This window comes from Hirundo rustica, chromosome Z (genome assembly GCF_015227805.2).
Source record: "Hirundo rustica isolate bHirRus1 chromosome Z, bHirRus1.pri.v3, whole genome shotgun sequence".
Taxonomy (NCBI): domain Eukaryota; kingdom Metazoa; phylum Chordata; class Aves; order Passeriformes; family Hirundinidae; genus Hirundo; species Hirundo rustica.
Window position 1 is genome coordinate 2,593,456 of NC_053488.1, and position 13,993 is coordinate 2,607,448.

Here is a 13,993-nt window from a genome sequence, read left to right on the forward strand (position 1 = left end):
CCCTGTAGTGATCACTGTATAGTTTATAGTTTCTCAGTCCTGTTAAAATACTGTATATATAAACACAGACACAATTAAATTAAATAGAACAATAATCTTTTTTTATTACACACCTATTACTTGGAGTTAAGCATCCAAAAGTGTTTTTTCTTATATTGTAGTCTTTATGACTTCATAGAATAAATCCAAACTGACTATAGTCTTACTAATACAGTGAGGTAGCATGACAGACTCTTTGCTTAAAACTAACTCAAAATTACGTGTATAGGTCCAAAGCAAGCAGACAGACCAAGGGCTAAGCATTGTGATAGTATCTAGGTTTTAATTCTGAACAATACTTAGGCATTTGGGTTCACTCAGTTCACAGAATGAAGATGAGAGCAATGCACCCATAATGACAACATGGGGATGATGTTTTTTCCTACTGTGGAATAATGTGAACTCATTTTGTATAGAGTAATCTAGAATCACTAAAACTGGAAGAATCATAAATAATGCAGCAGGAAAAATCCCCATCTTTTTACTGTGCTGTTTGGATAAAAATTGACCATTTCACATTTAAGCGTAAGCCAAAATGTGTAATACATTTGTAAGTAGTTAGTGAATATCACACTAAGCTCTGCTCCAGAGCAACCAAAGGATCTTTCTAAAGCTTGTCAAGTGCAGGATTTTCTTTGCAAGTTGAAATTTAAAAATTGTATCAGTAAAGTCACAGAACTTCTTTGAATTCTAAGTATTATTAAAATAATGTCTTACACTGTACTGTGAGACTTTGACTTAACTACTTCTATGCATAGGACTTGCTGCGCTTTGCTTGAATAACACTTTTCTTTAGGGTTTTTCCCTCACTGAAGTAGTACTAAGCTGGGTGCTATGTGCACATGATAAGAAACCAATCCCCCAGGAGCTTGTATCTAAAATAATGGTAGGAAAGTAGGTAGGTACAACAGGGAGGCAGAGGATAAGGAATAGATTAATGAAATGATTCATTAATGAAAGAATTTTATTAAAGCTATTGTCCTAGTGAGTCCCTAAGAGATGTCTGGAAAAAAGCAGTCTTTTTTTTTTTTTTAAGTGGTCTGTTTTTTTTTCTTAAAAAAGTAGTTTGCTAAGGGTGACAGCCTTGGAAACTAATTACAGTTCATTCCTGTAAGAAAAAAAAAAACAAGAATGAGAAGGAAGAACTGACACATCCTTGCTGTGAAAAACAGAATTGTATTTGATGCATAGGGAATAGATGCAAAAGGAACGGTAATGCAGGACTGCCAATAGTGAAGAGGATCTCTGTTTTCACCTTTTAGGCTGAATTTAAGTATTCTGTACACATCTAGAACTCCTCCTTAATGTGGCTTATTCCCAGGTAGGACCATACACACATGAAATTGCGGGGACAAAATGGATTATTGTGGCCAAAATGCAGGACTCAGCATGTGGGCTTATTAAACTTCATCCTATTGAACTCTGCCCAGCCATCCAACTGGTCAAGGTCTCTCTGCAGAGCCCTCCTACTTTCCAATAGATCAACACACGCTCCCAGCTTAGTGTCATCTGCAAATTTACTGATGAATGACTCAATACCCTGATCCGTGTCATCAATAAAAACACTGAACAGAGGTGGCTCTAGCACAGACCCCTGAGGGACACCACTGGTGCCTGGCTGCCAGCTGGATGCAGCACCATTCACCACCACTCTCTGTGCCCGGCCATGCAGCCAGTTCCTAACCCAGCAAAGAGTGCTCCTGTCCATCTGTGAGCTGCCAGCTTATCCAGGAGTGTGCTGTGGGAGACTGTGTCAAAAGCCTTGCTGAAATCCAAATAGACAACATCCACAGCCTTTTCTGCATCCACCAGGCGGGTCACCTGGTCATGAAAAGAGACCAGATTGGTCAAACATGACCTAGCTCTCATAAACCCATGCTTTGTGCAGTGTCATACCATTTGAATCAGATATTTAATGGGATCAGGACTGAAAAGACATTGGGAAGGTATTTACTGGCAAAACTTTAGAGCAAGTAACTCACATGTAACAGCCAACCCACTAGGACTGGACAAAGACAGAGCTCCCAAGAAAATGTAGCCAAGTTTTCTAGCAGCTTCTAAAATAGTGTCCAAAGTTTTCTATCAGTCTTCACTAGTGATGTAACCTCACACTGACAGTATTTTTTTCACTGCCATATATCTGTACACTGCTAATGCCTGACAGTGTTTCCCTTTAGGTGGTAATTACAAGATTCACATAGTAGCTTGGACCAGTGCCATGTCTACACTAGGAAATTTTAATAGTTGCATTTTTGCCAGGCAGAAGCTGCTGATGTTATGATTTCAATTCACTGAGTGCCCTCGGAGGTGCTTTTATTAACACAGTGTCTTGAAAGAAGTTGCACTGACAGAATATGTATTGCACTGCCAGTAGGTGTTCCGTGGTCTCCCATGTTGCTTTATTCCAAAGCATAGTGGGACCCCAGATAGACTCTTCTGGCATGCTGTGAGCATTTTACACACCCTAGGTAAAGGGATATGTTTTTGCAGATAATACATATGTGTTTTATCCTTAAATACCCTACCTGGTCCTCTAGTCCCTGTCATAGTTAGCTCTTACACGACTCTCTCTTCATCAAAAACAGAAAAATAAAGTACTGCTGGGAAGCCTAGGCAGAAGGTTGGCAGTGGCTCCCTGTGCTTGGTTACAGATAACCTTTTCCCAGAGACAGAACCACCATGTCTTGGGCAGTGCTGTGGGAGCTTGTGCTGCCACAGTCTGAACCAGCTAGAAAATGTGTGAGCATGGCTTACAAAATCCTTGCATGGAATGCTAATAATGGCTGTGGTATAGAACAGCTACGTCAGAAAAAAAAACTTTTGCTACCTTGTGTTGAAGACCTGGTCATAACCCAGGCTTTTTACTCCTGATCCTGAAGAGGTTCATTTTAAATGCAAAGATCACAGTACTGGTAAACTAAGCCATTGTATGTTTTTACACAGTTTTATTAGTTTTTGTCATGGTAAAATGCAAGTTAATCTATTTTGCCAAGGAATAATTTAGGTAGTCTCTTTTTATTGAGACAATCAGGGCTTTCCTTTGCAGTAACCCAATTCGTTAAATATTCTCTCTGTTTTTCCTCTCAGAATGTGTGCTTGGTTGTTTTTCAGTATTTTCTTCTCTGCTGCATGTAAGATAAAATAAGAATTTGCGAAGTTAGTTCCTTTCCTTTCCTTTCCTTTCCTTTCCTTTCCTTTCCTTTCCTTTCCTTTCCTTTCCTTTCCTTTCCTTTCCTTTCCTTTCCTTTCCTTTCCTTTCCTTTCCTTTCCTTTCCTTTCCTTTCCTTTCCTTTCCTTTCCTTTCCTTTCCTTTCCTTTCCTTTCCTTTCCTTTCCTTTCCTTTCCTTTCCTTTCCTCCCCTTTCCTCCCCTTTCCTCCCCTTTCCTCCCCTTTCCTCCCCTTTCCTCCCCTTTCCTCCCCTTTCCTCCCCTTTCCTCCCCTTTCCTCCCCTTTCCTCCCCTTTCCTCCCCTTTCCTCCCCTTTCCTCCCCTTTCCTCCCCTTTCCCCTTTGTGAATTACTCTGCTGTCTTGAGTGATGTCTCATCTTCCTGTGGAATCTTCCTCCTCTGTTCCTCTTTAAGGTTTGGGATGTCTTCTACTGCCAGGTGTCTCTCGTCACTTGGGTTTAGATTAGGATGCTCTGGTCCACACACAAATGAGCAAAGAGCAGAGCCTGGCACAAAGGTCAGCCTCCGCTCCTCCAGCTTTGATCATCAGTGTCAGCTTCCCCTAATCTTTGACATTGGCTCTACAGCATCTGTATTGGATGTTTTTATTCACAAAGCGTTTTCCTGTCTGTCATCTTGCACTTTGTGTCATTTCCACCATCTGAAAGATGTCTAGGGCTGCTCGTTAATGAGGCTATGGCATAATTAGACTCATGAGCCTTTTCTTAACTCTGCTCAGCTTGGTGAATATTCAGTGTGTCATAAAGGTGGACTTCTAAGGATTAATAAAGTCTTTCCAAAAATAGGCTCAGGAGTTGAGAGACGAGGTAAATTTTCACCCTTTTGATCTTCTGTAGCAAAATTCACACCTGTGAATGAGAAAATGATGACCTGTGAAATAATTTTCTTGAAGACTGATCTATGGTGACGCTACCTCTAATGGAGTTTTTGTTCAGCTAGGATTGCAGCATCCATGCCCGTATTTCAGCCTAAAAGATTTTACTGACAGTGCCCCCTGGGGAACTGGTTTAAGCACTAGGATTTTATCAAGAAACTCAAATCATTAACTCCAGCATATTCACTAGCATAATGTAAATTTTATAGGTAGAATTTTACTCTGCAAACTAGACCTGAACAATACTCTTTTTTTAAGAGATTGGAAGATACAACAGACAAACAGGAGAGATAGTTTTTATCTTTTAGACAGAGTATTTAATTCTCTGTGTTCATAAAATATTTAAGAGCATGTATTTGTCTGTCAGTCAATATCAGCATGAGCTACCTGACACAGATGTCAGTAGAAATAGTTGGTAACTGGATTTTCAGAGATACAAAGATTTAAATTTGTCTGATTAATTTTTTTTTTTTTTTTTTTTTTTTTTTTTTTTTAAGGATTACAAGAAAATAAGGTTACAGGATTTGGGATCAACTAATTAGGACATTCAAAAAAAGTCCTTATTGCTTTTTGTTTAGTCAGGAAGGAAACAGGCAGGGAAATTTCCTTATTGAAAAGAATACAAGAGAAAACTCATAGAAAATTATTAAGCTGTTAAAGATGGTGTAGTGGTTTCATGTTCGCTAAATTCTGGTTGCGAAATTTAGTGTATTGGTTTTAGTGTTTATTCTCTTTTTTGTGGGAAAAGATCAGGAGAAAGCAAAACAGGCCTAGGTTAAAAATAAACAAATAGTTTTATTAACACACACTAAAAGAATGGAAAATTTGGGAAAAAAACTAAAAATGAAAGAATGAAACCCCAAAACATTCTTCCCTCCCCCTACAAACTGTTAACTTTCCTACAAAACAACATAGAGAGACGCAACCTGTGATTTTCAGTCAGTTTCACAATTTAAACATAATCTTACATCACTTAGGGAGAGGAATCTCTCTAGAGCACTGTGGAGACACGCCACAAGACTACAACAGTCCCGTGGCTCCCAATGTCTTAAATCTGCAACCGCATGGAATTTTTGCAGATTGTGCTGTTCCACCCATTAGCAGCCTTTGCCCTGGCTACTTCTGGGCCTCTCAGTGTATTTGGGGGTTTAAAAACGCTTCTTCTAGTACAAAACAAGGGTTCTCTTCTATCTCTAAATCGTCCCTATCTCAAAAAACAGAGATCTCCTTTTACCCTAGGAGCTGAGGGTTCCAAATCACTTTCGCTTTAAAATCATCTTCGTCTCAAAGGTTGAGACATCCTTTTACCCCAGGAGCAAGGGGCTTTGAGATTCCCACTTAAATCTCAATCATATCAATCCCTAATTTGATTAGAACCAGTATTCCCGCAAAGAATTACAAGAAACAGACCATTTCTCCATAGGTTACCCCAGAGAAGTCTGGTTAAAAATGTCCACATCCTCAATCCCTTTTCTAATAATCTTACCAGTTCTTTCACTCTTGCTCCACTGGCTTCCTGCAGTGTCGTTTCTACGTTCGCTCTGTCTCTTTCTTCTCTCTCTCAGGGAAGGGTTAGGCCTTGGAAGCTTCATGTTGCCAGGAAAGGGTTGAATCTGCCCAGGCCTGCAGTGGCCATGTGATTTCTGCCACTGCATCTCAGATCGGCTCAGTTTCCTCCCTCTGTTTTCTTTCTCCGTCTGTAATCACTGGAGGAGGAGAGGGGGGAAGAGCTCTGCCCACCCCTTGGTGACAAATGGGGCGGCCTAAACAGGCTCATGGCTGGTATGAGGGGCCTGGCAGAGATCCCTCCCTGCCCCAGGGCTCTGGGGCTCTGGAGAAGCCGAAAAAAGCTGTTGATGTTAAGCTGCAACCTCTCCTCCCCTCCTGGGAGCCGATGGAGTCCAGCCTGGCCTCAGGGCCAGCTTCCCCCCCAAAGGGGTGAGGGGAACAGCAGGTCCAGCTCAGTGTTATCCCTTGTGCCGACCAGGAAGAAAAGGGCCTGACCTGCAGAAAATCAGGGTTTATGTATGGGTACTTCCCAAAGTCGCATGTGACCTTCTCAGTGGTCAAAACAGATGTTAGTATCCCAAACCAGCCTTCTGATAGGTTCCTGTCCTTTCTAAAACAATTCCAAGGTCCTGACAAGGAAAAACACTCCACATTCCTCCCTAACTAAAAGCCAAACTGTGCCAACACATGACAGATGGCTTAAAATTTTTGTAAGTATTACTGAGGAATATGGGCCAGTAATAGCAATATTGCTCTTCAAGAAATTTGTGATTTTTACAGATGAGGGGAAAATGTAGAAAGCATTTCACATTTCTTGAAACTGTTCTTTCTGTTCACTAGTTCTAAAAATGCATATCTTAGAAAGTATTTGACACCTCTTCTACAGTGGAAAAGTATAGAAGATTTGCAGCCTTGTTCAGATAAAAAACTCCAAGACAATGAGTGTGGCTGTGATCATTCATGCCTGGTTTTATGGAAATGTCATTTGGAAGCAGCAAAGAATGCTTAGTTATTTTCACGTGGGTTTTCTTCTTCCCTTTGTGTGGAAAGCAACACTTCAGAAAACCTTTCATTTTCTTAGTTGCTAAGAGTTGGCACTACAGCTTGACAGGAGGGGATGCATGTTGATGTTTGGTCATTTATCAATATTGTTGTTGTTTGGTCAGTTATCAGTGTTGTTTTCTGCCTCATGAGCACTGTATCTCTCTTTTACTTTCAGCAGCTGTGATCCCCAGCACGCAGATAAATCAAAGTGGAACAGCAGCTGGGGCAGTGTCCTTGTCCCACACCAGCAGCCACTCTTCCCCAGGACATAACCTCCAGGGCAGCCCTCTGCATCCTGCCCAGATACCTCTTCTCGCTGCTGCAGACCCAGAGAGGTAAGACCGTGTGTTTGCCAGCTTGAGCCTGAGGCTGGACTGTCTTCAGAGCTGCCAGGATGAGGGGAAGTGCAATTCTTGGTGTACAGAAAGGCACTGGTGGCAGCTCTGGCCTAAAAACTGCTCTGGGTAGAGGTTTATCAGGAGAAGGAGAGGTGAAATGGACAGTATTATTCCAGCCTGGGAGGGAGACTTCCCGTCCATCTCCATTTCAGGGACTTCCTCCAATCCCTTCTTGATCCCAACAAAGGGCCCAAGCAAGGGAAGTGACACCAACAGGCACACTGAACTTCAGATGACCACAGCCATACCTTACAGAGGGGGGGCCCTGAGTTTCATGTTTCTCTTCGGTTGTGGGAGAAGAGTCATATTCTGTCAATATTCTCCCAATACTAAGCATTTCTGAAGGAAGATCTTGCTTTTTTTTTTAATTGACATTTTATGAAAAACAGTAGAAAATGAGCACATTTTTATTTCACTGGTTTTAGAGTTTGATTTATAGTCAGGATTTATTTTATGACAGTTATGTATGTTTTATTATATGCTGGTTAGGTATTGTAAATTCTATAGCTTTAGATATTTCAATGACATAAAAAACCAATTGCTTGGATGTGTCTTGATTTTCATCGTTAGACATTCCCTAAATTATTTTCAGCAATCTTTCCAATGATTTAGGTAATGTATGGTATACTACAGAAATCTGTAGTTCATTGGACCAGAAGTCTACCAAAACACAAGTCTGAAGAGGTCTAAGTAAATGGTTTTTAGTGGAAAAGTCAGAAAGAAAGCATCATCACACAAAATACTAAACTCTCACTATCTGGTCATGGATACTTAAACATTATTTTTTAAATTCCTTTTTCAGTGCTCTAAGTGATAAATTGCTGTATTTCACTAATGTATTTCAAAGTATTTAATTTTCTTGAGTGACAGATATGACAGTAATTTGAAGAGTACAAAATCCCCAATTATAAACCTGAAAACAACATTTCACTGGATTTCAATTACTGGTAAATGAGCACGATTTCTTTGGATGAAAGCAATATTCATTCTGCCTTGTATCAAGAAGATAGAAGAACATGATGTCTGGGGAAATTAACAACAGGTGAAAGTACACTTTTTATTTCAGACTTCACGTGTGAATTCAGCCAGTTCTGTGCACATCCTCTGGCACTGTCCATGCTCTCTTGCTTGGCACAGAGGCTTTTCTTCCCATTGTAGTTTTCTCTTCAGTGCATGGCCTATCCAACATGCATACCCAGCGATTGCCAGAGCATGAGGTGACAGACAGGGGCACATTGATAGTAGTTATAGGTGTAAATGTCATTATAAAAGACAATTATCTTATTAGCCCATTTCTGCAGTTCTTCTGCTGTAAAACCATAGCTGAAGTGCCTAGAGTGAGACTTCATTCATTCAATTTCATTGAATGCATTTCAGATATCAAGTTAATAGAGTACTCCATGGAATAATAAAATGCTAACATGGTATACTCTTTTTTTCATGTGTTAAATGTATGCACACTCTCTTAAAAGGCTGTAAGTGCTAATTCCCATATGTGGAGCTGCTTTGGGTTAAACAAAAGTTCCAGCGTCTTCATTTAGATAGTGTGACAAATGGCAATTTAAATTCAGAAAAGGAAAAAAGTATCACAGCAGTGTTGGTTTAATTACAATACATACTGTAAAAGCTAAAGGGAATGTTTAAAAGAAGAAGTAAGGTAGAATCTGCAGCTTGAGTCTAGCACAGTTCACTTGCCTAGGGCCTTTGCGAGTACGCTGTCACCTCACTTCATGGGTGTGATGAGAACGGTGAAAATGTGAACAAACCTTCAGCAGAGAAAGTGGCAGAGAGAGCGTCTTAGAAAGGTGCGAATCATCCTGCTTATTTCAACCTCATTGTTGAGAGGACTGCAGGATTTAGGGGTGCAAGTAGAGGATTTGTTGCCTCGCACGCTAATAACGATTGGACCAGATGACCTTTGAAGGTCCCGTCCAACCCAAACTATTCTGTGGTTCTGTGCTGTGTGGTTCCTGACAGACTGTGCATGCCGAGGGTCATTTCAGTGCTAGGACAGGCTGACCAGCACTTGCTCCAGCAGAAAGCTGTATGTGTTGGGCTGAGGCTGATCCAAACTGGCCTGGCTGTTTGATGGTGCTGGTGGCCAAGCCTGTGTCACTTTTCAGACAGCAGACTCAGGTTTTTGAGAGACAGAAGCAGAAGGAAATAAGCACTTTCTCTACATTTCCAGATACTGTGGGGTGGAGAAATAATGGGAGGGTTTCTTTTGTGTCTTTCTCTTCTAGTTGGTGTGAGGGAAAGTGTGGACTTGATTAAGCCTCATTAATGTGAGAAAGTGAGCCAAACATGGAACACATCTTACATTGCATTCATTATGTGCACAAAACCCGGAGAACCCATAGTGCAAGGCAGTTAGAGAGTTTGAATCTAAGAAATCATTTCATTTATCAAAGGAGAGAACATAAATAATAAAGTGCAGATTCACATTTTGTCTGTCCCAGCTCTTTGATACTAACTTTGAATGCTCCACTAATGTGAAGTACTGCAGCTATTCATTGAGGGTATCAAATGTGTACCTAAAAGCATATCTATAACAGGGAATATATACTGCACTCCCTCTTCACTCACTTTCTTAGTGCAAGAAGGCAGGAGCATACAAATAAACTGAAAGAACAATCTAATTAAAACTCAGATTAAAAATTATGGGTTTATATGGCATAGTTAATACATGTGGCTCATTGCCGAAAAACTGATGGTGCTAAATGTTTGAAATTAATATTTTTTTAATTCTTTTTTTTCATAATGAATTATTCAAATATACGCCTTGCTTTTGAGAAAGAACTAGCCTGTTAATCAGTGTGAGACCAGAACAAAATTTTTCATGGATTTGATGTTCCAGGTGATATTTTTATTCACCTGTGAACCAGGGCTAGCAGTACGTCCCTAAAGCATGATGCATCCCAGCTTCACAAGAATTTCTAGAGACTGTTTAAGGCTGACAAGAGCTTAGAGCCTAAGTATTCAGTTTAGCAGTAACATTATGCTACAATAAGTTCTGCAACAGTGATTCTTTTTGATTGTTTGAGTATGTGGTTATATTCCCTTTATGATTTCACTGTAAAATGGTAAGTAGCTCCAAGCCAGACTTGCAGAAGGAAAAGCCTCTGCACAGTTCTACCCAAAAAGCCGAGACTCCCAACATTCAGGTTACAAAGCCCTTTGTATGTAGCACACAAAGGGCTGCCTCGAAGAGGGCCTTTAGCTAACAGTGTAAATAAGTACATTAACTTCTTTCCAGGTGTGGGAGACTTCAGAGGATTGCCTGTTAGTCACATTTTCTTTTTAGTGGACACATATAAATTACAAATAAATGACAAATGAGATATAAATGACAAATGCTTGAGTCAGAGGTGTCAGTAAGGCTAACCCTGAACCTGAGCCGTAGAGTCACAGAATCCTAGAATAATTTTGGCTGGAAAAGACCCTTAAGGCCATCAAGTCCAACTGTTAACCTAACAGTGCCAAGGCCACCTCTGAATCACTAAACCAAGTGTCACACCTCCACACATCTTTTAAATATCTTCAGGGATGGTGACTCCACCACTTGCTTGGGTAGCACGGTCCAGTGCCTGCCCACCCTTTCGCTAAAGAAATTATTCCGGGTATTCAATCTAACTTTGTCTGGCACAACTTGTGGATGTTTCCTTCTTATCCTGTTGCTTGTTACTTGGGAGTAGAGACTGAATCCCACCTGGCTACAGCCTCTTTTCAGAGCAAATCTAACAAAGTCTGGAATTTTTCTCTTGCTTTTTTTTCCCCCAAAGGTATTTTTTTCTCTTTTCCACATTTGCAAGAAACTTAGTTCTCTGATACAATATAGGCACAGAAAAAACTGAGAGATTTTATAAAAAGTTACACAGTCTGCCTCCAGGGAGTATGCATATTGAGGTGCCTGCTCACAGCTTCCTTCCTTAAATTGCACTTTAAATTCCACTTAAATTCTCCTTCCATCTTCTCACCAAAGAGAAGATGAGGTGCTGGTCAGAGGGGTTGTTTTTTCTTCCAGCCATCCCTTCTTTCAGCTATATTTTGGTTTCTTGCCCAAAATATTTGTTATGCAAGAAGACTGCATTCCTTTAAAAAAAAAAAAAAAAAAAAGGCAAACACCCACAAAACTTTTAGCAGAGAAATCATTGGAGAGAAACATGCATTGTGGTAAAAAATTAAGCTTTTGTTATTTTGGTCAAATGAATATATTCGTAACTTTAGGGAAAACATCTTATTTTTCAGTTTTGTTCTTGGCAAAAGTTGTGCTTTCCTTAATGTGTTTTTAAAGCATGTTTATTTGATTGTCACTGATAGGTAGCCGGGCTGATTTATAGTGCAATAGGCTGGGTTTCACAGTGCTGTGTTACAACAGAATATTTCCTTCACTGACAGTGGACCGAGGCTCTGTAAAGACAGTAACACACAGCATAAAGTGTGGAGGCACCCAAAATGTGAGTTCAGAGAAAAATGACAGAGCAGAGAATGGAGACCTCATCCCAGCTTTTCTGTATTTTCCTAGAAATAAAAATGCATTCAAGAAGGAATGATCTGGGATTGTTCTTCATTTAACATTGTCAGAAAGCTCAGCACTGTACAGGACACTGCTGGGGACAGTAACCTGTTACAGAGAGCTTGTAGTTCAGTCCTCTGTCCAGCCAAACCGTCAGCTCAGCAAGATTAAAATGTGATCACCTTACTTGTGTGAACTGTATAACATCTGGATATGTTCCCAAACTGCTGGAGCCCAGTAAAAAGGACCCGGCCAGTTAACAGAGCAGCAACCCAATAAATTCTGTTTGCAAGTTGCTCAAAGAAAACTATGGCCTCTGAAGAAGAAAAAAAAAAAAAAAAAAAAAAAGACCAAGTTTAATGTTTAATTTTCCCTTCAGAAACATATCTGTAGCAACCATAAAGTTTAATTTTGTCTGAATGGTGACATATGCTCTAATTTACAATGCAAAGTTGAAGGAAAAAAGTAAGAATGAAGACAGAACTACATCCAACATAGTTACATAGTTCCTGTCTCAAATACTTAATGTTAGTAGCATATTGTGCCATAGCATAACCTGGATTAATGGTAGGTAAATTATGTCTCTTATATGCAGATGCCGTTTCTTTTCTTTCACTATATTTAAAAAAATACTCTGTTGCAGTGAAATAAATTGAGGAGTTGCAAAGCACTTGGGTTTCTAGGTGGAGAAATATCTTATACAGAGACATTCTTGCTACAGAGACAAAAGAGGTTGTTTCTCCACTGCACCAAGGATTTATTTGTTGGTGGCCAACCATGATAAACTATATTAAAGTACTATATAATTACACCATTTATACTGTGCATTATGACTCTTGGATTTCCTCTTCCCTTTCTTTTCCACATATTTCTTAGGCTGTGCATGTAGTTGTAGTGTCTGTTGTGTAGTAGTGTCCAGTAAACAATTGCTAGAGTAAAATCTCTTTTTTTCATGAGGTCATGACCAGTCCTGGTCATTAACAAACCCCCTTTGTGTGTGGCTTTTTAACTAATCTCATCAAAACAGGTAAGCTTTGGTACTTTGTCATCCATCTTGCTTACTACTAAATGTAGTCATTCTTCAGCGAGACCCTTTTTCACAGCTAAAACTGGGGGGGAAAAAAAAAAATGTTCTTAATGGCTCCAGAAACATTCCTGCTCAGATGTTACACCCATCAGGCATAGGACAGGGCAACTTTCTGCAAATCTGGCTGGTTCCTGATTGAATTGACACCTGGGCTTGACTGTAGCTCTCAGCTGCAGTTTCCAAGTGGTTACAAGCTGGTCCTGAGTGTTTCAGGAACAAAATTAAATGAGCTGCTCTCCCAGGAATATAATGAGATATTTTCAGAGACAAATCTGGGCTGCAACAAGTTTCTCTTTTGTTAAGCAGAAGGAAAGAAAAAGTAGATAACTATAGTCGTGGATATGAGTAAGCCAGGTTGATTTATAAATAAAGACCACTTATGTCTACGAAAAAGGAGTCCTGTCTGACCGTAAAATATAATGCTTTATTATTGGGAGGAAGTTTCTTGGATGTTAAATCAAAGGTAAATCTGTAAAACTCTGCTTTCCACTTTGAGTTTTGAAAAGGATTTTTCCTGTTAGTGGCTACTGTTAAAATAATTTTTCAGAAATTAATTTTCACAAATTAATTCTGAAAACACAAAGGATGATATCCTGTGATTTTTAAAATAATAATAGTATTTAAAGACTATGTCTGTGCTTGGCTCTCAGTCTCTGGCAGGAGATAACATTCTTTCTATGTGACTCCTTTACAAAAAACTAACTCCAGCTATTACTCAGGAGACATATAACCAGGAAGTTATAGCACTTTTTTAAAACCTCTGATATTTTTATCACAAAATAACTGATTTCTCTTTCTACAAAAATTTTTCTCTGGTATTATTGTGAAATATGTGCATGCTGTGTTCTCTTCCTCTCTGGTATGTCTTTCAGTCTACGCTGCACCAATTACCTGGAACAATGAAATATTTGACACATTAAGGACTCAATGTCTCAGTAGTAATCCATATAATATTTATGAAGTAATATGTGTTTATGAAGTTAATATCACATCAGCACCTGTATCCAAACCCTACCTAATATGCTTAAAAATGTGCTGCTCACAGAAAACTAAATAGGCAGTACATCATCCAGAGTTCATCCTCATACTTGTTACACTCCAAATACAGATTATAGTTCAGCAGAAATGTAGTAAATACCTTTCAAATGAAGTCAAAATCAGAGATAACATGTGGCAGATACAGATTCTTAGTTGCAGCATAAAAGATCTCAGGTGATTTGCATTTAAATACAGATGTAACCTCTATGATGACCCTGACCAGAGGTGTTCTGTAGAGCTGCTACTGGAGTTGCACTTCCTGTTGTATTCAGGGTGTGATAAAAATTTCCTTTCACTTCT

At 39.6% G+C, this 13,993-nt stretch overlaps 1 protein-coding gene across 2 annotated transcripts in view; it reads left to right on the forward strand.

Moving 5' to 3' along the window:
* GLIS3 (GLIS family zinc finger 3) overlaps positions 1-13,993 on the forward strand; it is a 170,628-nt gene that overhangs the window by 139,689 nt on the left and 16,946 nt on the right. For both annotated transcript variants that reach the window (XM_040091051.2, XM_040091049.2), the window contains exon 7: positions 6,830-6,989. In XM_040091051.2, the coding sequence (XP_039946985.1) occupies positions 6,830-6,989 (160 nt within the window). The remainder of the gene's footprint in view (positions 1-6,829; positions 6,990-13,993) is intronic.